The sequence below is a fragment of the Schizosaccharomyces octosporus genome (genome assembly GCF_000150505.1).
Source record: "Schizosaccharomyces octosporus yFS286 unplaced genomic scaffold supercont6.1, whole genome shotgun sequence".
Taxonomy (NCBI): Eukaryota; Fungi; Ascomycota; class Schizosaccharomycetes; order Schizosaccharomycetales; family Schizosaccharomycetaceae; genus Schizosaccharomyces; species Schizosaccharomyces octosporus.
This window is the reverse complement of record NW_013185619.1, coordinates 1,803,337-1,822,781: the sequence shown is the minus strand read 5'-3', so window position 1 is coordinate 1,822,781 and position 19,445 is coordinate 1,803,337. Positions and strand designations below refer to the sequence as shown.

At 37.2% G+C, this 19,445-nt stretch overlaps 10 protein-coding genes across 10 annotated transcripts; 4 read left to right on the top strand and 6 right to left on the bottom strand.

The window, feature by feature from the left end:
* The first annotated feature begins 119 nt into the window (after positions 1 to 119).
* SOCG_03363 (cytoplasmic isoleucine-tRNA ligase Irs1) lies at positions 120 to 3,574 on the top strand. Its single transcript, XM_013161851.1, has one exon. It carries the CDS (start codon positions 229 to 231, stop codon positions 3,421 to 3,423), a length of 3,195 nt encoding a protein of 1,064 aa, XP_013017305.1. The 5' UTR covers positions 120 to 228; the 3' UTR covers positions 3,424 to 3,574.
* A 22-nt stretch (positions 3,575 to 3,596) lies between these two features.
* Positions 3,597 to 5,824, bottom strand: SOCG_03362 (transcription factor tfiiic complex subunit sfc9; the record flags this gene model as incomplete). The annotated part of the gene is made up of 4 exons (XM_013161850.1): positions 3,597 to 5,337; positions 5,430 to 5,517; positions 5,584 to 5,671; positions 5,717 to 5,824. 4 exons carry the CDS (start codon positions 5,822 to 5,824, stop codon positions 3,597 to 3,599), a joined length of 2,025 nt encoding a protein of 674 aa, XP_013017304.1.
* Positions 5,825 to 6,177: 353 nt separating this feature from the next.
* SOCG_03361 (U2 snRNP-associated protein Msl1) lies at positions 6,178 to 6,593 on the bottom strand (the record flags this gene model as incomplete). Its single annotated transcript, XM_013161849.1, has 2 exons — positions 6,178 to 6,315; positions 6,366 to 6,593. The coding sequence occupies 2 exons, from the start codon at positions 6,591 to 6,593 to the stop codon at positions 6,178 to 6,180; spliced, it is 366 nt and encodes a 121-aa protein (XP_013017303.1).
* Positions 6,594 to 6,728: 135 nt separating this feature from the next.
* Positions 6,729 to 8,817, bottom strand: SOCG_03360 (type I ribosomal protein arginine N- methyltransferase Rmt3). Its single transcript, XM_013161848.1, has 3 exons — positions 8,701 to 8,817; positions 8,389 to 8,484; positions 6,729 to 8,343 (listed from the first exon to the last, which is right to left on the bottom strand). Exons 1-3 carry the CDS (start codon positions 8,741 to 8,743, stop codon positions 6,950 to 6,952), a joined length of 1,533 nt encoding a protein of 510 aa, XP_013017302.1. The 5' UTR covers positions 8,744 to 8,817; the 3' UTR covers positions 6,729 to 6,949.
* Positions 8,818 to 8,868: 51 nt separating this feature from the next.
* On the top strand, positions 8,869 to 10,247 carry SOCG_03359 (uncharacterized protein). Its single transcript, XM_013161847.1, has one exon. The coding sequence runs from the start codon at positions 9,735 to 9,737 to the stop codon at positions 10,104 to 10,106; it is 372 nt and encodes a 123-aa protein (XP_013017301.1). The 5' UTR covers positions 8,869 to 9,734; the 3' UTR covers positions 10,107 to 10,247.
* Positions 10,207 to 11,788, bottom strand: SOCG_03358 (DNA binding protein). Its single transcript, XM_013161846.1, has 3 exons — positions 11,559 to 11,788; positions 11,184 to 11,247; positions 10,207 to 11,132 (listed from the first exon to the last, which is right to left on the bottom strand). Exons 1-3 carry the CDS (start codon positions 11,656 to 11,658, stop codon positions 10,421 to 10,423), a joined length of 876 nt encoding a protein of 291 aa, XP_013017300.1. The 5' UTR covers positions 11,659 to 11,788; the 3' UTR covers positions 10,207 to 10,420.
* SOCG_03356 (SNARE Sed5) lies at positions 11,724 to 15,301 on the bottom strand. Its single transcript, XM_013161844.1, has 2 exons — positions 14,999 to 15,301; positions 11,724 to 14,948 (listed from the first exon to the last, which is right to left on the bottom strand). Exons 1-2 carry the CDS (start codon positions 15,195 to 15,197, stop codon positions 14,215 to 14,217), a joined length of 933 nt encoding a protein of 310 aa, XP_013017298.1. The 5' UTR covers positions 15,198 to 15,301; the 3' UTR covers positions 11,724 to 14,214.
* Positions 11,767 to 15,956, top strand: SOCG_03357 (box H/ACA snoRNP assembly protein Shq1). Its single transcript, XM_013161845.1, has 6 exons — positions 11,767 to 12,239; positions 12,376 to 12,519; positions 12,562 to 12,629; positions 12,675 to 13,005; positions 13,064 to 13,791; positions 13,845 to 15,956. The coding sequence occupies exons 2-6, from the start codon at positions 12,445 to 12,447 to the stop codon at positions 13,978 to 13,980; spliced, it is 1,338 nt and encodes a 445-aa protein (XP_013017299.1). The 5' UTR covers positions 11,767 to 12,239; positions 12,376 to 12,444; the 3' UTR covers positions 13,981 to 15,956.
* Positions 15,957 to 16,286: 330 nt separating this feature from the next.
* Positions 16,287 to 17,663, top strand: SOCG_03355 (lipoic acid synthetase). Its single transcript, XM_013161843.1, has 2 exons — positions 16,287 to 16,452; positions 16,496 to 17,663. Exons 1-2 carry the CDS (start codon positions 16,402 to 16,404, stop codon positions 17,558 to 17,560), a joined length of 1,116 nt encoding a protein of 371 aa, XP_013017297.1. The 5' UTR covers positions 16,287 to 16,401; the 3' UTR covers positions 17,561 to 17,663.
* On the bottom strand, positions 17,601 to 19,312 carry SOCG_03354 (DUF171 family protein). Its single transcript, XM_013161842.1, has 2 exons — positions 18,601 to 19,312; positions 17,601 to 18,549 (listed from the first exon to the last, which is right to left on the bottom strand). The coding sequence occupies exons 1-2, from the start codon at positions 18,697 to 18,699 to the stop codon at positions 17,743 to 17,745; spliced, it is 906 nt and encodes a 301-aa protein (XP_013017296.1). The 5' UTR covers positions 18,700 to 19,312; the 3' UTR covers positions 17,601 to 17,742.
* Between the last annotated feature and the right edge of the window lie 133 nt (positions 19,313 to 19,445).

Sequence of the window (19,445 nt, the reverse complement as noted above, 5' to 3'; positions counted from 1 at the left end):
CTTTGTCACTATTCACAGTTTCGTTAGTTTTCTTCGGCACACTAAACAATCGTATAGCAAACTTTGGCTACGTTAAAATAGGATAGTGATACATGTTCGCGTTTACTAAAATTTGCAGTCCACCTTTTTATAAATCAACAGTTCCCATCTACATATACACTAACCAACTGCTGATTGCTGAAAAAGCTGTAAAAGCGGCTTTAAAGCCTATTACAAAAATTATTCAGCATGTCATTTAATGTACCTAAAGAAGAAGAAAAGGTTCTAGCGTTTTGGCGCGAAATTGATGCCTTTCGCACCCAGCTAAAGCTTTCTGAAGGACGCCCTGAATTCACTTTCTTTGACGGTCCTCCTTTTGCGACTGGTCTCCCGCATCATGGACATTTACTTGCTTCTACAATCAAGGATAGTGTTACTCGTTATGCCTGTCTGAAGGGCTACCACGTTGAACGTCGTTTTGGTTGGGATACTCATGGTTTGCCCGTTGAGCATGAAATCGACAAGAAGCTTGGCATTACCAGAAGTGAGGATGTCATGAAAATTGGCATTGACAAATATAATGCTGAGTGTCGAAACATTGTAATGACTTATGCTTCCGAATGGCGTGCAACTGTCGAGCGTTTGGGTCGTTGGATTGACTTTGATAACGACTATAAGACTTTGTACCCTTCCTTCATGGAAAGTATCTGGTGGGTTTTTAAGGAACTCTTCAAAAAGGACAAGGTTTACCGTGGATTCCGTGTTATGCCTTATTCTACTGCTTGCACCACGCCTTTGAGTAACTTTGAAGCTCAACAAAATTACAAGGAGGTGCCTGATCCTGCCGTTGTTGTTGCTTTCGAACTTGTCAATGATCCTGAAGTTGGCGTTCTAGCTTGGACTACCACCCCTTGGACATTGCCTTCCAATTTGGCTTTAGCTGTAAACCCCAAACTAGAATATCTAAAGATTTTAGATAAGGAGTCCAATAAGAAATATATCATACAAGAGGCTTGTCTTGGTACTCTTTACAAGAATCCCAAAAAGGCTAGCTTCGAAATCTTGGAACGCTTCAATGGTTCTAAATTAAACGGATTGAAGTATAAACCTCTTTTCCCTTACTTCGCCTCCGAATATCAAGAACGTGCGTTTGTTATTTACGGTGCTGATTACGTTGAGGAAGGTTCTGGTACTGGTATTGTTCATCAAGCTCCTGCTTTCGGTGAAGCAGATTATGATGCGGCTTGGGCAAATGGTATCATCGATGCTGATCATCCTGCTCCCTGCCCTATTGATGAAAAGGGTTGCTATACTGAAGCAATTTCTGACTTTGTTGGGCAATACGTCAAGGATGCCGATAAAGAAATTATCCGCACTCTAAAGAATAGAGGATCTCTAGTCCGTCATAGTCAAATTTTCCATAGTTACCCCTTCTGTTGGCGTTCCGACACACCCCTCCTTTACCGTACTGTACCCAGTTGGTTTGTTAAGGTGAAGGGTATTACTGATCAGATGGTAGACAATGTTATGAAAACACATTGGGTTCCTCAAAATATTCGTGATAAGCGCTTTGCCAATTGGCTTAGTAATGCCCGTGATTGGAACATCTCACGTAACAGATACTGGGGTACTCCTATTCCTTTATGGGCCAGTGATGATTACGAAGAAATTATTTGTATCGGTTCAGTCAAGGAACTTGAGGAGCTTTCTGGTGTTACTGGCATAAAGGATCTTCATAGAGATAATATTGACCATATTACTATCCCTTCAAAGCAAGGTAAAGGTACTCTTCACCGTGTTTCCGAAGTTTTTGATTGCTGGTTTGAATCAGGTAGCATGCCTTATTCTTCTCGTCACTATCCTTTTGAAAACGGCGACACGTTCATGAACGGTTTCCCAGCTGATTTCATTTCTGAAGGTGTTGATCAAACTCGAGGTTGGTTCTACACATTAACCGTATTGGGAACATTATTACATGGTGTCGCTCCTTATAAGAACGTAATAGTTAGCGGTTTGGTCATGGCTGAAGACGGAAAGAAAATGTCCAAGCGTCTTAAGAATTATCCTGAACCTAATTATGTTATTGAAAAGTATGGTTCTGATGCACTCCGTTTGTTCTTAATCAATTCTCCGGTTGTTCGTGCCGAAGTTTTGAAGTTTAAGGAAGATGGTGTGAGAGAGGTCGTTACCAGAGTCTTGATTCCTTGGTGGAATAGTTACAAATTCTTTGATGGCCAAGCAGCTTTATACAAGAAGGTCACTGGCAAAGATTTCGTCTATAATGAAGATGCCGAGCTTAGCAAGAATGTCATGGATCGCTGGATTCTTGCTCGCTGTCAATATCTTATTCAATTCGTCGATCAAGAAATGCAACAGTACCGCCTATATACTGTTGTTCCTCAATTGCTTGGTCTTATTGAAGAAATGACAAACTGGTACATCCGTTTCAACAGACGTAGATTGAAGGGTGAAAATGGTGAGCAGGAGACTGTTGTGGCTTTGAATGTCCTTTTCACTGTTTTGTTTACTCTCGCCCGTATTATGGCTCCTTTTACTCCTTACATTACTGAAAACATTTACCAGCAACTTAGAAACTATATGGATATTGATCATAATGACATCTCTTTGCGCTCGGTTCATTTCCTTCCTTTTCCCTCATATAGAGAAGAGCTTTCAGATGAGGCTGTTTTGCGCCGCGTCAAGCGCATGCAAACTATTATTGAACTTGCTCGTTATGTGCGTGAACAAAACAATATCTCTTTGAAGACACCATTGAGAAGTCTTGTTGTTATCGTTACAGATCCTGAATACCTTGAGGATGCTAAGTCATTGGAGTCTTATATTTTGGAAGAACTAAATGTGCGTGAAGTCATATTCACCGATGATGAAGAAAAATATGGCGTCGTTTACAGTGCACAAGCTGATTGGCCTGTTTTGGGTAAGAAGCTTCGTAAGGATATGGCACGCGTTAAGAAGGCTCTTCCCAGTGTTACCACCGAAGACGTTAAACAATTCCAGAAGAATGGGGAGATGCTTCTTGATGGCATCAAGTTGGTTGAAGGTGACTTGCAGATTATACGATCTGTACAAAATGAAAACGAACATTTGAAGTCCAACACTGATGGTACTTGTATTGTTCTGCTTGACACCGAAAATGACCCTCAGTTACAATCTGAAGGTTTGGCTCGTGAGGTTATTAACCGTGTCCAGCGTCTTCGTAAAAAGAGTCAATTACAAGTTACCGACGACGTTCGCATGACTTACGCTTTCAAGAATGATACCATTGGGTTAGAAAAAGCCATTGAGGCTAATGATGCTTTGTTTATTAAGGTTTTGCGTCGCGGTATAGAGAAAGGTAGTGAAAACGAGCAATCCGGTTTAATTGCTGCAGAAGAACAAGATGTTCAAGGTGCTTCTTTCGTTTTGAGTCTTCTTAAGCTCTAGGTCACTACAAAAAGTTTTACTCATTTCAACTAACAGAAGGTGGTGTTTAAAATAGCTTCCATATTTTGAGTGATATTTAAGTATATATATTTTATAAATATAAGAAATGTAAGGTCATATGGAAGCATAATAGCTTTCAAATTTCTATCGTAAAAATTTTATTATATCTAAAATCATGATAAGTAATGACCACCGCAAAAATAACAGATACCCAATTCTTCCTGAACTTCTTTTGTAAAACATGCGCTCTGGATATTCAACGACCCCCAGTCAACAGTAACAGATTTACAGATTGAGCAGTATCTAGCTGTCCGTTGATGTAGTATTAGCATAGTTATTGAACAACGTTGCCAAACATGACCTTTATTGCAAGTTGCTATTGCTTCATTCGTAAATTCAATATGACTTTTACAAGCAGGACATACTTCTTCAAAGGCAGAAGGAATATCAATGAACTTGGCAATTCGATCGGCAACTTCAAGTGCAGTTGGGACTTCAGATAATTCTTTATATGTCAATGAAACGCAGTTTTTTAAAATGGTTTTACAAGTAACGGTTAAATAGTTAGCGTTCGACAACAACTTGCTTAAAGCGAAAACCATAAGAGAAAGGACTAATCGGTTACGCAAAGAAGAAAATATTGAAAGGTTCAGACTTTTCTGGCTGTAGACGCTCCAACCATATAGAAGACGTAATGCATTCAAAGAAGGATCAAAAAAAATGCTGGTTAAATTAGAAAAGGATGTTGGATCTTTGAATCTTAAACAGTAATCAAAATCGGAAATTAAGAGTTGGGATAAGCTTTCTGACAGCAATTTTAATATGTCAAAGTCAACTTTGTTGTTACCTTCCAATAAAGAAAATTCATAGAAACAGCCTTCCGCTGGTAAAAAGCAGCAATTTGTAAGGAAAGAACTAACTAAATGAGAAAATGTTGTTTCTACAGCGATGGCAGGAGAATAAGCACAAAAACTTCGTTCCATCGCTGAAGCAATATAAATAAAGCTGTTTGGGTATGAAACACTAAAATGTATAATAGCCGTTGATGAAAAAGGTGAAGGACAAAATGCATGTATCCGTAAACTTTTTGACGATTCCGAAGTGGAGCCGTAGCTTTGCAAGCGATGCGCTAGAAATTTTTCAAGAAGTTGCTTTTCAGGAAGCTCTGTAATATTGCTAATCATATTGCTTGAAGTCATTTCCAAAACTATAACTTGAAGTTCAGCTAGAGAAGTCAAGATATACATGAGAATTTGGCTTTTATCATTACGAGCAAAGAAAACACCGACGGGTGAAGCCAATGAAGTAAGTTTGTGGGTCGCGATGGAAACAAACTCCCCAGTTAATTTGCTATAACACGAAACATAAATGGTATTTGGATAAGCAAGCGCAAGGTATTCACTGTCGTTGACTACAGGAGACCAGGTTATAGCTGGTGCTATAGACCGATAATCAATTGTAAAAGGAAAATCTTCATGATGCATTTCGTAATCACCGGTTGAAAGGTCTAAAGAAACACGAATAATATAAATGCTGCCACTCTGTGATACACAGACAAGGTTACAGACGGCTGTATGATTGTGGACAGACCATGACGAAAAGGAGAGTCGAACTAGCCATCCACATTTGAGATTAACGGATTTTGTAACCATCTCTGAATTCCTGTGTACACACATTACATGGACATTTCCATCTTCTGCTCCCAAACCTAGTAAACAAATACCCCATGGAGAGAGCCGGGGCAGAGAAAGTAGAGATGACCAAGCAAGTACATGTATGCGTAAAGAACTAAGATTCCCTTGCGGTAAAAAACTGTTTATATGGCATACACACTTCCAATTCATGTGCAGAATTTTACTTGTAGAGGAATAGATATACACCTGATATCGGTTTGTTAAAACCGCAAGCAAGCATCTAAGTTGTGTTAATTTGATAATTGACACTTCAAATATCATAAGGATGTGCAATATTTGGTCCATCATGATATTTACGGTCAAAGCACGTACCCATAGTTTTCGGAAATTCCTGTAGGAGACCATGCAACCTGCCGAGCTGTATGATTTAATATTAAATCACCAATGCGCAGGTCTTTTGCTTTTTCAGAATTAGTATCATTAACTAGCTTTCTTACAATTCTATGTCTATTTGTAAGCTACCTACGCGAATACATTCGTTCATTTTCATCATAATTCTCCAATATAGCGAGTGATTTGATGTATTTTGGAGTATTAATTTCATGTGAAGGAGTCTATTTATGGTTAAGATTGAGAAAAAGCCGGCTTTTTTGGCTTACCAAAATTTGTACGCGTCCGCCGTTACAGAAGGCTAACTTTCCATCACTAGAGCATTCGCAACTTGGAAAGCTAGATGGTAAAAAATCCAAAGACACATCTTTTGGCATAATTGTATGCTGTTCGACTTACCGAAAAGGTCGTAACAAGTAAATGTGTCAAGAGCATATAATGCGTTAAAGCTCGCTAATAAACAACTAGGTCCTCCTCTAAATCCATAGAGAATCTAAAGATCAAAAAAAAGCAATTCGTATTTTCATCTGCTATAAAAGCCAAAAGAGAGGTTTCGATCCTCGAGTAAGGAATTGTTAATGAAGATATCTAGAAATTAATGGGAAATTCTAAGTGCGTGTGATAGCTCATAACCGTTAAGCCAACTTAAGTAATAACGTAAAGTTGTAAGTTGATATTCTCAAAGATTCAAGGTAATTTGATGGAAACATAAAGAGCTCAGGAAATAGATTTAGGATGCCCTTTTCAGCAATCCAGCATCTTCAGTGTCAACATCGGCGTCCTCTCGTGAACGTTTCAATGGACCTCTTGGTTCCGAACCATAAATTCGTTCAATCATTTTACTTTGCGTCTTTGCAAAGTCGATCCGCTAATTTCAAGAATTAGTTTTGTACTTGAATGTCTGCTCAACCTGCTTACCATTTCCTTTCCAAAAAACTGAGTATTCTTTAGAGCTTTCATAGCAATTGCTGCAGCAGAAGCATCATAAAAAACAATATGCGCTTGACCTCTCATTTTTTGTGTCTTCAACGCAATGATATCAACGACAGTTCCATATGTAGAAAATAAAACATATAAAGATACTTTCAGGTCATTTTTGTTTATTTTATCGTTTAAATTGTTCACGTAAAGAGTATTGCAATTCATTCTACTTCCCTTTTATAAAAATGCAGAAAACTGGTAAGTGTAGGAGTTCTACTCTTGAAATATGTACGCTACAGTACGGTATTCGAGTAGTCTTACAAAGAATGTATCGTTCAACTTATATAAAAACGACGAGAATTCCTAGTTACTACTCAAAAGTTTTATTAAAAATAAAACAAAGCCCAAGCATCAATTAACTAGATAAGAAAATAAATTATTTCTATGTTAAAAACCATCCATAGACCAATTAGCCGCATTCCAAAATTGCCCTTCTATAATGACCAAGCTAAACATATGTAGATGTTTAAAAGAAAAAGTATACAGGCTGTCAATAATACAATGTATCCAATAGGATCTTTTTAATTCAAAATAAACGACTGTGTGTACTCTCTTCCATTAACAAGGTAAGATACTTCAATATCCAGATCACGATTGTTGGCAGAATTTTTTATAAAGGCGATAGATCCTTCAATCACAGTCCCAGCTTCCACATAAGGACGCTCGCGTAGTATTAGAGTGCATTGTTTCCAATGAGTAGGTGTACAGTGAGGACCTGTCGAAAAGCCAAATGATTTATCCACGGATGATGGGACAGGTTCATCCTTTGTAGCGGTAAAGTAGGTGTCGAACCAAATCAAAAAACTACAAAAAGGACCAGAGGATGTCATCTTAATTGAGAAAGGATTTTTGAAACTAACGTCTTTAACCTTACATGTGTGCATATTAATGGTAGCGAATTCAAAGGGTTCCGCACTAATATATGAAGCAGGAATAACATCAACATTGACCCGGTTAAAAGAAGCATCTTTCATGCAATTCATTTTAAATCCATAGACATCGCTCCAGAAATCAAGGGGTTCTTCTAAAATCTCACTGTTGGTAGTTGCACTCAAAACCAATCGAGTTTCAGAAGGAGCCATGAGACCATCTTCAGCCAAAAATCGGTCCCGGGCAATTAGAACTGAATCAATCATACTCTCAAATGTTAAGGCATAGCCCATCCATTCAGACACAATAATGTCGACCTTGGGAACAGGTATCTGAATTTCCTCAATCTTTCCTCGGATAAAAGTTATTTTGTCTGCCAAATTATTCTCGTAGGCATTTGTCCTTGCCATTTGAATGATATCAGAATTGTCAACTGCATAAACCTGGGCAGCTCCCGCTTTAGCACAAAACATAGACAAAATACCTGTTCCGCATCCGACGTCCAAAACAGTTTTTCCCTTAAACAAATTCTTGTTTTCGTAGATAAAATCTCTGTAACCCTCCGTTCTTACAGCGTCACTCAACATGACAAAATGGATATCGTTTCCAGCATATGACTCAAAATAATAAGAGTCATTATCTAACACCTTTCCAGGTTCCTGTAATGATGAATTTGCCGTTTGAGAAGTAAGGTCATCCAATTTTTCTTTTCTAATTTCTTCCATTTGAGTACTAAGCAATTTCACCTGCAGTCTCAACGACTTCAACTCTTCTTCTTTTGAACTGTTATTTTTGTTATCGACAGCAACATCGAGAACATCTTCTTCAGAATCTGACTCCAAGGTCTCACCCAACGAAAACAAAACAGCATCGTCAGGTAAAACCGAAATCATGTATTCATCGGAAGCAAGTACAGTAGATAAGTTTTTGTAATCAACTGGTTGTTCTTTTGATACTTGGGATCGAATGTAATTAATAAGCTTTATACAGTCATAGAACTCCAAATGGTGATCCTTCTTTACACTTTTGAAATCGAAATCATGTACTAAGAGATAGTAAGTGAAGGTGTTCAATGCAATGGTTTACTTACCTTGTTTACAATGGCTCCATAAGCTGTCCAAAGATGTGAATACATCTTTACAAAACAGACAAGTAAACTCTAAATCTTCCTCCCAGACTTCTTCTGCTTGTTAAAGAGTTAGTATATTATTCAAGCCAGTCAGTAAAATATCAAGTTTTAAGAACACCAGGCAAGTCTTTATTTTTATGCAAACGTAAATTTACAAGTAAAAAGATATCTTGAAGCTTCCTTTGCATATTGCTCGGTTACGACAAGATTGGCGGCAACTAGTCATTCCTGCTGTTCTGCAAAACAAGAATATACGGAAATCCGATGTCGTACCTTCATTCTCCCAATCAATCTCAGAATCACTGCGATTATCCATTTTCTCAAGTTAATTTCAAAAGGTCAAGGATAGAAAATATTGGTTTATGCTGTTTTCTCCATGTTACTTTACCAAAGTATCAATGGTAAGTGACAAGACTTGGTATAGCAAGTAGCTGCTAACCTGCGCGTAGTAGCAACAAGAATATATAAATCTCGCAGGTCTTGGACTTTTAATTGTATATATATATATATATATATTATATTTCGTTCCTTACTCAAAAAAAAAAGAAATATCTATATCTAGTCGAAATGTTTTCTCTACTGCGCAGTATGTTTCGCTCTTCTATACCAAGTACCGTTCGAACGGAACTGATTCGAGGAGTGAAGACCCATTCAGGTGCCAAAAAGCGTTGGATTCCATCTGGAAAAGAAAAGACGTTACTCCGTCATCATGCTGGAGGACAACATTTGGTACGCGGCACTTCCAGTAGCACTCGAGCTAGACAGCGCCAAATGCATGAGCCTAAGAGAGCTCATAAGAAAGCTTTAAAGAAGCTACTACCGGGTCTTTTGTGATTGTGAGGGAAGAGCAACGACTAAACGTTGGACTAAGCTTCGAATTTCTCCATTATGTTTTTGTCATTGTGTGAGTATCTGTTCGATTCTCTCCTTCAGATTGAGGAATAAACGAAATACCGTTGACACTACCCTTTACTATGAATTCTCTAACCCCCTCTCTCTATACAGAATATATCTGGATTTTTTGGCTCGTTATTATTTCCTCAATTGGCTTAGTCCAATTTACCGCAATTTTTATAGCATTCGTTATGCTTGTTTACCACTATCTGAAGAGTTATTAATTAATTGCCAATGCTTTTGTTAAAGCTTGGGAACTAAGTGAGGATTATTATCTCTTTACCATAAAGGCTACTTTTATATAATAGTTGAATAAAGAACTAAAGATTTGGAATTTCCGACCTGAAGCTTACTAGCTTGTTTAAAACAAGCGAGTTTTCGTGATCATTTTTCGCCAATAACATAGGAAAGCAATGGGTCGGTCATTTGCGGATTGTGACTCTCAAGCAGACTCTGTTGCGGGTTTTCATCAGAAATCGAAAAAGTTGGTAGATCACGCGCTCGAAGTATACAATGATCGTTTGCCGGAAGACCAAGAAAAGTTCTCGTTCGATAGCTTCGTGGATGTTCTTGATACAGAGTCGGCCGTCGTCAATCGAGTTTTCGACGTTTTAGTACGTGAAGTGGCAGGAGCTGTCCGTCAACGAAAACGGACTCAGTCCAATTTCTCTGCCACGACAGCTCAAGTTGTTCAGAGAGGATTGGTTCCAAGTATATCAACGGTTCACTACCGTGATCCTAATGAACCTTTAATCGAAGAAACTGAAAGGATTCGCTTTACATAAATTGATGACCATAAACGATTTGTAATCGAATGTGCGGTCAGCGTATATCACTTAGCTGGGATATTTTTTTAGGTTGATGCTACCGCTATTGGACGATATTGTAAACGTTTTTTTAATGATTCCACTGTTGTATTTTAGATATAATATTTTAATTACATTTGGTTCTTTCAAAAATATGACTGATTTATATTAGCAGGTAAGACGTGGATTATCATAACTAGTAAAGAAAGGTATAGCAGGAATATCCAAGACAAATTAGAGATTTTATATTCTTTAAGAACTTATGCAAAGATTATATTACCAAGTAAAATATGTTAGCTGCTCAATGGTAAATAATGGGAATTGATGGCACTTGTATGGATATACATGACATCTTCAATGTCGTACAACTCATCAAGCAGATTTTGTATTTGCTCTTTTGCTTGTTCGTTTGATTGCAAGTCAATTGCTGTGTCGGAAATTGGTACATAAATCATTCGGGAATCTTTAATTTCGTATTTCTGCGACCGAAAATACTGGGCAACTTCATTTAAAGAAGCAGGCTCGGTGAGGATTACAAATTGACCCTCGTCTTCTTCGTCTATGTATTCTTCGGGTCTCTGGACTATGTCTTCGGCTCCTGCTTCAATTGCATCATCCAGTACATTCCCAAGTTCCATGGAAAGGCGATCAGCAGGTGGATTCACTTCGACCTTTCCCGCCTTTGTAAATAAAAATTTTGCATTTGATAAGGATGCGCCATGCTTTTTTAGAATGTGTTTGACGTTAGCTGCTGTACGAGCCCTATTATCTGTAATTGTTTCGACAATAAATCCAACTCCCGATGGATGCATTCCTTCGTAATCAAGAGTTTGCATGATATTACCATCAGCCGCTCCTCCACCTGAACCTCTTTTTATTGCTGTTTCTATAACACTTTTGGGAATAGAGTTTTTGCGTGCTTGTTCTAAAAGCGTAGCTAGTCGAATATTTACATCTGGATTTGTACCTTCCGTTCGTGCTGTCATTGTGATACTCTGAGAAATTCTATCATCCTTGTAAGCATCTCATATCATTTCAATTACCTCTTGAGCTTACTTTCCGACTTGCTTACTCCGTGCCTGATCATTTGCAGATTTTTTGTGCTTGATTTTGGACCATTCTATAATATCAGTTAGATATAACAGAAAACTACGGGTAAAACTGAGTAGAACGCTGAGTCTACCAAGGATAAACTCTCATGTGCTTCATAATGTAGGGCCATGGTAGATACAAAGTTAGAACTGTATCATTTCAGAATTTATAATGAGAAAACAAACCAGTTGATCTTAACGTCTAACTGTAAATCTCATAGCTCGCTCGACCAGTATAATAAGACCTGTGAACTTGAATACTATACTTCTAGTTCAACATTTGTGACTCACCACAATAGAAACACAAGTGGTAAACATCAATGAAATGCTTTTTACTTACTATTATGTCCTGACCATGACCAAGCAGAAGAGGAGAATGATTTGCACCACGTTAGGGTCCTTAACCCAGGCAGTGAAAAAAGATTTCTTGATATATTCATATTTCTTTTTTAATTAATTAATTATAGACTCAATTGCCGAATGTATGAAGCGAAACAAAGCTGTTCTTTGCAGAGAGGAGGTAGTTTCATTCATTTTATTACATGAGTGGGTCTGAATATATCGACAACTAAATTGGCGAGAGTTCCAACGTTACTTAAAATCATGAAACTCTTTCTTCTTTATATATGTACCAACGAAACGAATAACGTTCTAAACCCTGTAGTTACTACTTCTCTCTTATATACTTGTTAGCTAAAAAGAATTTCAGTTCAATATGTGAGAGGAATTTAGCAGTTGAGATTCAATAAATTAAATGAAAATACCTTTAGAATACATAGGTCAGCTATATCTGAGCGTACCTAAAAAGAATAAACGCATTGACCAAAACTGTGAATGCATCATCAACTTTTATTTACAATCTAATAATTATTTTAGAAAAGACTTTTAGACATCAGGATCTCGATGGATATATTTAATTCACCTTTCTTTTGATGGTAGTCTTTGAGTAAGGAAGCTCAAACAATGATTGTTTCGTTTTTTGTTCATTAGTGAATGAAAAGAGAAGTGAAAACAAAACTAGGTAAAAGCTATCAAAGAGCCTCTCTTAGAATGAGCTCGTAGAACCTCACCTTGCGTTTTGGAGCAGAGTAATGAATCTAGGAAAAAGATGCTTTCTTCTTCTAGTTTATATTTTCTACTAACAATAATTCAAATAGATGGTGCTTTCATTACTGAATTAGAAATGAATGTTGGAATTAAGTCTTTGCATAAACCTGTCCTAAACAATGATTACTCCAAAATTTGAATTGCGGCAAGATGCAGACTTTATTTATTTGAGTATTCAGGCTCCTCATATTAAGGTAAAGAATGACCTTTAAAAATATTACGACTTACACATTTAGGCGCAAAATGCTGAAATTGAGGCGATGGGATCAGAGATCCACTTTTGCATTGCTCCATATTTTTTGAAGTAAGATAATCCTTTTATTAACGCATTTCATTAACAAGAGCTAAGATTAGAGCTTCCAGGAAACGTCTTAGACGATGAACGAGCTCATGCTTCCTATGACATTGGAAAAGGAATGATACATATTAAATTTGCAAAGGAAAATCCCGGCGAAGAATTTCCTAATTTAGATTTATTGACAACCTTGCTTGCCAATAAAGAAAGGCCGGAGGCACCAAAAAAAGCATTGATTGAAGAAGTAAACGATATCCCATCTGCAGCAAATACGGAAGGAGATGTACAAGCGGACGATATTAATCCAGAAATAGACTGGAGAAATATTCGTTTTGATGACCCAGATTTTGATTGGGGTTTGCTTCAAAGAATGGAAGACAAGAAGGTATGGTAGAACAGCTTGCTATCCAATATACTTGGCGATTTATGCTAATAGTTCATAGATGAAGTATACATCTACAGTGAATTACGGATTTAACGATCAATATACTGGATTGCTTAAATACTTGGAGGGAAATGAGATTAATGTGTTGCCGGAGCCTGAAGTTACAGATCCGCTACAGAGGAGCGAAATCCGGAAGCAAACAGAAGATGAAAAGTTTGACCCGGAGTACTATTTAGCTGATTTTCATGATCATGAGATGATTGATGAATTGATTGCTTACACCCCTAAGTATGTTGAATTGTACAGGCATGCTAAAGCCGGTGACCCAATATCTTTCGAATTTACCGAGAATGAAAAGCAAAATTTACTTTCGCTTCCTAGAAAATCGTACATTATTGAAAATCCAAAAAGAATTTACCTTAATCTGGTGGCATTGATTTTCGCTTATGCTTATGATCATCGGACAACTTTAGGTGACCCTAGCAGTGAATCTGGCTGGAATATAGGAATAATGGCTCCTAATGTTGCATGCCTTGATACAAATTTTTCTACCATCCACGATGTAGCCTGTGCATGCTTCCGTCGGGCCTTGGCCTATCCTTTGTATCGAAATTGGAATTTGGTAGAGACATGCTGGAAGGATACTCATGCCATTCTCAGCTTAGGAAAGAGATGGATTTTGCGCGTTTTACTTGGTATAAAATCGTTATTTGAACATCATGATGTGTACTACATCTACAACACCATGATTATTAATGACTATGCTTATTGGATTCAAACAGCAAAGTATGTGAATAAAGGTTTAAAAAAGCTTCAGCTTAATACTAACTAGTTTGTAGTGACAATGTACTAGAAGCTCTGACTTATCAGGTTATGGAATATATGCCAAAAAAGTCTGAAATTGGATGGCAATTAGAAGAGTTGGAAACAGAGAGTATACAACAAATGGAAACGGATAATGATGGGGAGGATTAGGTTCATACCAAAATCAAAGGAGTGAAATATCAAGGAATGTATTGACTAGTATTCCAGGAATATATGGGAAATGAAAAAAAACAATGCTGTGACGTAAAAGGAAGCGGCAATTCATAATCAATAACCAGAAAATAAAAAAAAAAAAAAAAAGAACAAGAAAACGGCGATAGTGAATTATCAAATCATAATACGGATACGGAGAAATTAGAGGAGTAGCCAGTTGTAAAACACAAATTAAGTTACAAGTACCCACAAAAGGAAAAAGACTATTAGTATGCCGAAGACTTTGAACAGTAACGCACGATTCGAAGATACCCTATCGTAAAACTTCAGGATTTCTCTTTGAGCACTACCTATGTTCGAGGCTATATCGTCAGTGTAAAGATCAATTCTTTGGACCGTTTCACGTTGTTCGGACACCATTTGAGCTAATTGAGAAAAAATTCCACCAAGTTCAGAAATGGTACTTTCAATGCTTTCGATGGAAGACATCCTTTGTTGTGAGTAAACATCTGTTTGATTTTCCAACAACGCCATTTGTTCGTATCTGGTATTTGCACCTTCTCCTAAATTTAAAGCGAGGTAGTCTTCATTTGGCTCAGATTCATCATAATTAAAAGGTGATGCAGTCGCATCATTGTTGGTAAGAGGGTTGGTGTTTAGAGAAGTAGAAGCAACAAACTTTTCTGTTCGGTTTTGGGAAGCTTTCATATTTTGTGTGCGAACTTCCAAAATATCTTTAAAATTCATACTGGTATCAGCAAGGGAGTTTTGGAGAGAAACGACAATGTTCTCATTGTGCTGGTTGATTTGGGCAGGCTTATTTCGAGACCCCTTTGAGGTTTGACGAACAATTTGTTGCAGAGAAGCAATGTCTGAGTTTAAAGATGACAGACTTTGTTTAATATGGTATGTCAGTTCCTGAATTTCCACTGGCCGATCATCAAACAATGTTTTCCTTTTGGCGACTAAACCGACAGTTAGTATTCCTATGACAACACTTTAATAATGAACATACGCTGCGATAAACGTTGTAGATGTTTTCCAGTCTCGTTGATCTTATAAGCTATTTTTTTCGCAACTGTTGTAAATTCGCTCTTTTGATGCTTTGCTTGCAACGCATTGTTCATCGTTGCATTTGAAGATGAAATCCTCATTCGAGCTCTGGTATTTGCAACACATGCTTGAAATTCTGTAGTTCTATCCTGAAATGACATGAATAAATCCTAGTAAAGTACGTTTTACTCAATGTCGTCTAGAAAAGCTTGTGATGTGTGGAAAGCTGGAGGTGGCTGTCTTCTCAGGTTGAATGGATCAGTAAACCAAATATGGTAATTTTATTTCGTATCTTAAAAGAATAAGAAAAAGAAAGCATAAGATAAGAACATTAATGAGAAAATAGAAATTTGTCTTTTGGGCTAAACCTATTTGGATGGGAGTAAACACTCTTGTGGACATTTATTTATTTACACTACTTTCCGAATGTATAATAGAAACTAGTGCGGATAAATGGTAATACTAGATTAAAAACTATGGTTCTCGTAGTTTGCCAAGGCTGAGTTCTATCCTTTAAGGATCGTAGTCTTGAATCTTTTCAATTCTTGTGCTCCATGCAAGTAAGTCTTCAAAACGATGAAGATTCAATTGGCGATAAACGATGACTAAAGGAGAATCAACGAAATTGGGAGGGTGCATATGCCGTATGAGAGAAGTTGTACTCGATTTTAAAAGGTTTATAAAAAGAGTCAATGACTGGTCATCGTTTATGCTTTCAATTATTAGCAGAGTTAAAATGTAAAAAAATCTTTTAATTCAGACTTCCTAGCGAGTGAGACGAAATAAGACAAAAATCGAGGAATTACCTATAGAGTCTTCAATGGTTAGGGAATTTTTTTGTGAAAAGTATCGTTCCAATATATTCACAGTAGCATTAAACTTGATTGTCGGCTCTATTTTATCCTGTTAAGGCCTTACGAAAATATATAGTACTGTTTATGTAGCAATATCAATTACTCGTAACGTCTTTTCTCTTTGGCTTTTAGAAGTTTTATGTTACACATAAAAAGAAATAGGTAAGCTCAGTATTAGAATTGCAATGAATTGTAATATAGACTCGGAATGCCCTCACACATTGAACTACACAAATTAACATGATGAGAAGAAAAGACAATATATTTATTAACTCTGCTCTTTAGTTCTTCTATAACTGCTCTACAATGATCGTATCTTCAGTACCTCAATAAAATATATTTCTTATAGATGTAGTAACAGCGTCGTATTACATTATGAAAACAATTGAATTATTCGTTTGTTTTCCTATTCTTGCTAGTGATTACCATTTCAATTTGGGCCGTCAATTTTTGGTAGAGGCTACTTCACATAAGGGCCACTCGAATTCATCAGAAACAACTCTCTACCAAAATGTTGAGAGGATCTAAAAATTTGCTAAAGTCAGAGCGACTACTATTCCAAGTAAGTAAAGTCCTTGAAAAAAATACAATTAACAAGTTTGAAGAGTGCAGCGGTCCGCTTTTATTCGGACAAGTTCTCAGAACGTTTAGCTAATGGACCAAGCTTCGCTGACTTTATAAATTCGGAAAAGCCTCTTAGCGGAGAAGAAGCATATGAGTTGGATAGAAAAGTGGAACTACCTAATGGTACAGTTCATAAGCGTCTTCCCTCTTGGTTGAAAACGAAGGTTCCACTTGGATCTAACTTTACCAAAATAAAAAATGATTTACGTGGTTTAAACTTGCATACGGTTTGTGAAGAGGCAAAATGCCCAAATATTGGAGAATGTTGGGGAGGAAAGGACAAGAGTCAAGCTACTGCAACAATTATGCTTATGGGTGACACCTGCACTCGTGGTTGCAGATTTTGTTCTGTCAAAACTAGTCGTCGCCCTCCTCCTTTAGATCCCAATGAGCCTGAAAAAACAGCCGACGCCATTAACCGTTGGAACTTGGGTTATGTTGTTCTCACCAGTGTTGATCGAGACGATCTGGCAGATTTGGGCGCTAACCACATCGCCAAAACCATTGGTAGTATCAAACAAAAGGCCCCTCATATCCTTGTAGAGGCACTTACACCTGATTTTAGCGGACGACTGGATCTCGTCGATGTTGTGGCAAAGTCCGGTCTTGATGTTTTTGCACATAATGTAGAAACCGTGGAGGATTTAACCCGTTATGTTCGTGATCGTAGAGCTACATACCGTCAAAGCTTAAGTGTTTTAGAACAAGCCAAGAAATCAGTCCCTCATTTAATTACGAAAACAAGTATAATGTTAGGACTTGGTGAAACTGATGAGGAAGTCATACGGACATTAAGGGATTTGAGAGCTCATGGTGTCGATGTTGTTACTTTTGGTCAATATATGAGACCAACAAAGCGTCACTTAAAAGTCCAAGAATACGTTCACCCTAAGAAGTTTGAGTATTGGCAGGAGGTTGCTGAGAAGCTTGGTTTCTTGTATGTAGCCAGTGGACCTCTTGTACGCAGTAGTTATAAGGCTGGTGAATTTTTCATTAAGAACTTGATTGAGAAGAGGTCAGGAAACTCGACATTGGCTGGTCCTTAACGATCCTTAATTATGCTTTTCATAAATCCATCTTTTTGTCATTCTGCACTATTTGAAAATTTTAATATCTTTAATAATATCTTTATTTCAATTCCAAATTAATCCTAAAAAGATTCTATGTAAATATCTAATCAAATTTTTTTCTTATTTAAATAAAGAGTAACAACTGCTTGCTACGCTTTTCAGTGTCGTCCATGAGAATTCAAAACAATAGAGAGAGGAGCCATGGCTGCCAAAAAATTTTCCTCTAATCGTGGTTGAATGGGAAGGGGGAATGGAAATGGATTAACGGTATGTAAATCATCAACTGGTTGATTTTCAAAAGCATTTCCAAACAACAGTAATACGTGACGAAAGGAGGAACGTAAATTGTTTGATAAATCCGCAGGAGAAACATGGGTGGAGTTATTTATTTGTACCTTTAAATCATAGCCACCCTTGTAAGGTCCTTTGAGAAGATCGCTAAGCGAAGTGGAATGGCGAATTTGAAATCCCCAATACCTTCCTCCCTTTTCTCGCGGTGCTGTACAAGAGACTATGTCACCTTGCAGATATCCTTCAGTATTTGGAGCTTGTGGCTTCAATCTAACTGTGAGTCTGTCTTTGGCTGCAAGAGGTTGTGTAGAAGTAACTTGCACGGGATGTTGAAACCCTGCATGAACAACGTATTTGTTTTTGGAGCGAGGCAACTGATTCAGAACATACGCTTCTTTATAGGGAAAGTCTTTATCGAGTATTTGACTAGAATCGTTGCGGAGTTGAATTACAGGAAACAATCCCATATGTTTTAAATGAGGAAGTAAAGGAAAAATAGTTTTTCGCATAAAGGTAGGAGTTTCCATATAACTAAGAATATCGGAAAAGAACTTCAATGGATCCCGTACATAGCAATCTGAGGATGCAGTAGCATTTTGGGTCTGTCGTACATGTTCAGGATCAGCGACTAAGACAATTTCATCAACTTCGTATACGATAGCCAACCTTGCAATCTATAAACATGTTAGTTTAGCGCTTTTATGACCGATGCTTTTTTACGTTACCTGGTACACAAGAGCACTTTTCAGTTGCAGATTGTTAGCTTCATTTAAACAAGACACAGGAATAGCTATAGAAATAGTATATCGTCTTGTGGATTCCATTATAAATAAAAAATGGATGGCTTGGTAATTCGAGAAATAAAGATTTCAAAAATCCACTTCACGCAAAAAGAGTAATTTATGCAAACCCAATGATAATCGAAGAGAATGGCTTTTTTAAATTTTTCACTGTTGAGCCTAAAAAATTTTTAATTATTCATGAATATTTTAGAAAGGAAGAAAGCAAGAAAGGAAGGGATTCTAGTCAAAGGCAAATGGACAGTGAATGAGCAAACGAAAAATTTCGTACTTAAAGGCCATAAAGCCGGAGCTGAATCCTTTTAAAATAACATGGGTTGATGTCTTTTTAAGCCATTTACAATCAAAATTCATGCAATAACTAACGATTGATCATGTTTAATAAAAAATAACCCAAGCAAACTAGAAATTTACTATCCACCAAGACAACGAATAACCAAAGGTAATAAAGCAAAGATGTTCATTGGAAAACCCAAGAAACATTAGTCTATATTGGAGAACTTGCTAAGGAGCAATGTTGCATTCTCCTTCACCAAGATAGGATGAAAAAGAGATGGATTGCAAACTAAAATTTTTGGAAATTTCTCTGAATTCTTGACTTACGATCATCGTTGAATTAGTTCATCTCTAATGCCTCTTCAAATTCTTGAAAGCTGATTTCTGCAGTATTTGTTTATTAATGTACTGCAGTGAGCCAAACTCCAATTAAGACCTAGTAGTCAGGTTAGAGAGCTCGAGCGTATTCTAGAATAAAGTGTTTTATGAGCGTT

Bases quoted from the DNA above. Each gene is read 5' to 3' on its own strand.
- SOCG_03357 (XM_013161845.1), top strand. From the start codon at position 12,445: ATGATTACTCCAAAATTTGAATTGCGGCAAGATGCAGACTTTATTTAT. The intron at 12,520-12,561 runs GTAAAGAATGAC...TTACACATTTAG, and splicing joins TTCAGGCTCCTCATATTAAG to GCGCAAAATGCTGAAATTGA. The intron at 13,006-13,063 runs GTATGGTAGAAC...AATAGTTCATAG, and splicing joins AAAGAATGGAAGACAAGAAG to ATGAAGTATACATCTACAGT.
- SOCG_03355 (XM_013161843.1), top strand. From the start codon at position 16,402: ATGTTGAGAGGATCTAAAAATTTGCTAAAGTCAGAGCGACTACTATTC. The intron at 16,453-16,495 runs GTAAGTAAAGTC...ACAAGTTTGAAG, and splicing joins CAGAGCGACTACTATTCCAA to AGTGCAGCGGTCCGCTTTTA.
- SOCG_03354 (XM_013161842.1), bottom strand. From the start codon at position 18,699: ATGGAATCCACAAGACGATATACTATTTCTATAGCTATTCCTGTGTCT. The intron at 18,550-18,600 runs GTAACGTAAAAA...ACATGTTTATAG, and splicing joins AAAGTGCTCTTGTGTACCAG to ATTGCAAGGTTGGCTATCGT.
- SOCG_03360 (XM_013161848.1), bottom strand. From the start codon at position 8,743: ATGGATAATCGCAGTGATTCTGAGATTGATTGGGAGAATGAAG. The intron at 8,485-8,700 runs GTACGACATCGG...CTCTTTAACAAG, and splicing joins GATTGATTGGGAGAATGAAG to CAGAAGAAGTCTGGGAGGAA. The intron at 8,344-8,388 runs GTAAGTAAACCA...ACTATCTCTTAG, and splicing joins ATGGAGCCATTGTAAACAAG to TACATGATTTCGATTTCAAA.
- SOCG_03359 (XM_013161847.1), top strand. From the start codon at position 9,735: ATGGGTCGGTCATTTGCGGATTGTGACTCTCAAGCAGACTCTGTTGCG.
- SOCG_03356 (XM_013161844.1), bottom strand. From the start codon at position 15,197: ATGTCATTTCAGGATAGAACTACAGAATTTCAAGCATGTGTTGCAAAT. The intron at 14,949-14,998 runs GTATGTTCATTA...CTGTCGGTTTAG, and splicing joins TCTACAACGTTTATCGCAGC to TCGCCAAAAGGAAAACATTG.
- SOCG_03358 (XM_013161846.1), bottom strand. From the start codon at position 11,658: ATGAATATATCAAGAAATCTTTTTTCACTGCCTGGGTTAAGGACCCTA. The intron at 11,248-11,558 runs GTAAGTAAAAAG...CTGATATTATAG, and splicing joins GTCATGGTCAGGACATAATA to AATGGTCCAAAATCAAGCAC. The intron at 11,133-11,183 runs GTAAGCTCAAGA...CAAGGATGATAG, and splicing joins CGGAGTAAGCAAGTCGGAAA to AATTTCTCAGAGTATCACAA.
- SOCG_03363 (XM_013161851.1), top strand. From the start codon at position 229: ATGTCATTTAATGTACCTAAAGAAGAAGAAAAGGTTCTAGCGTTTTGG.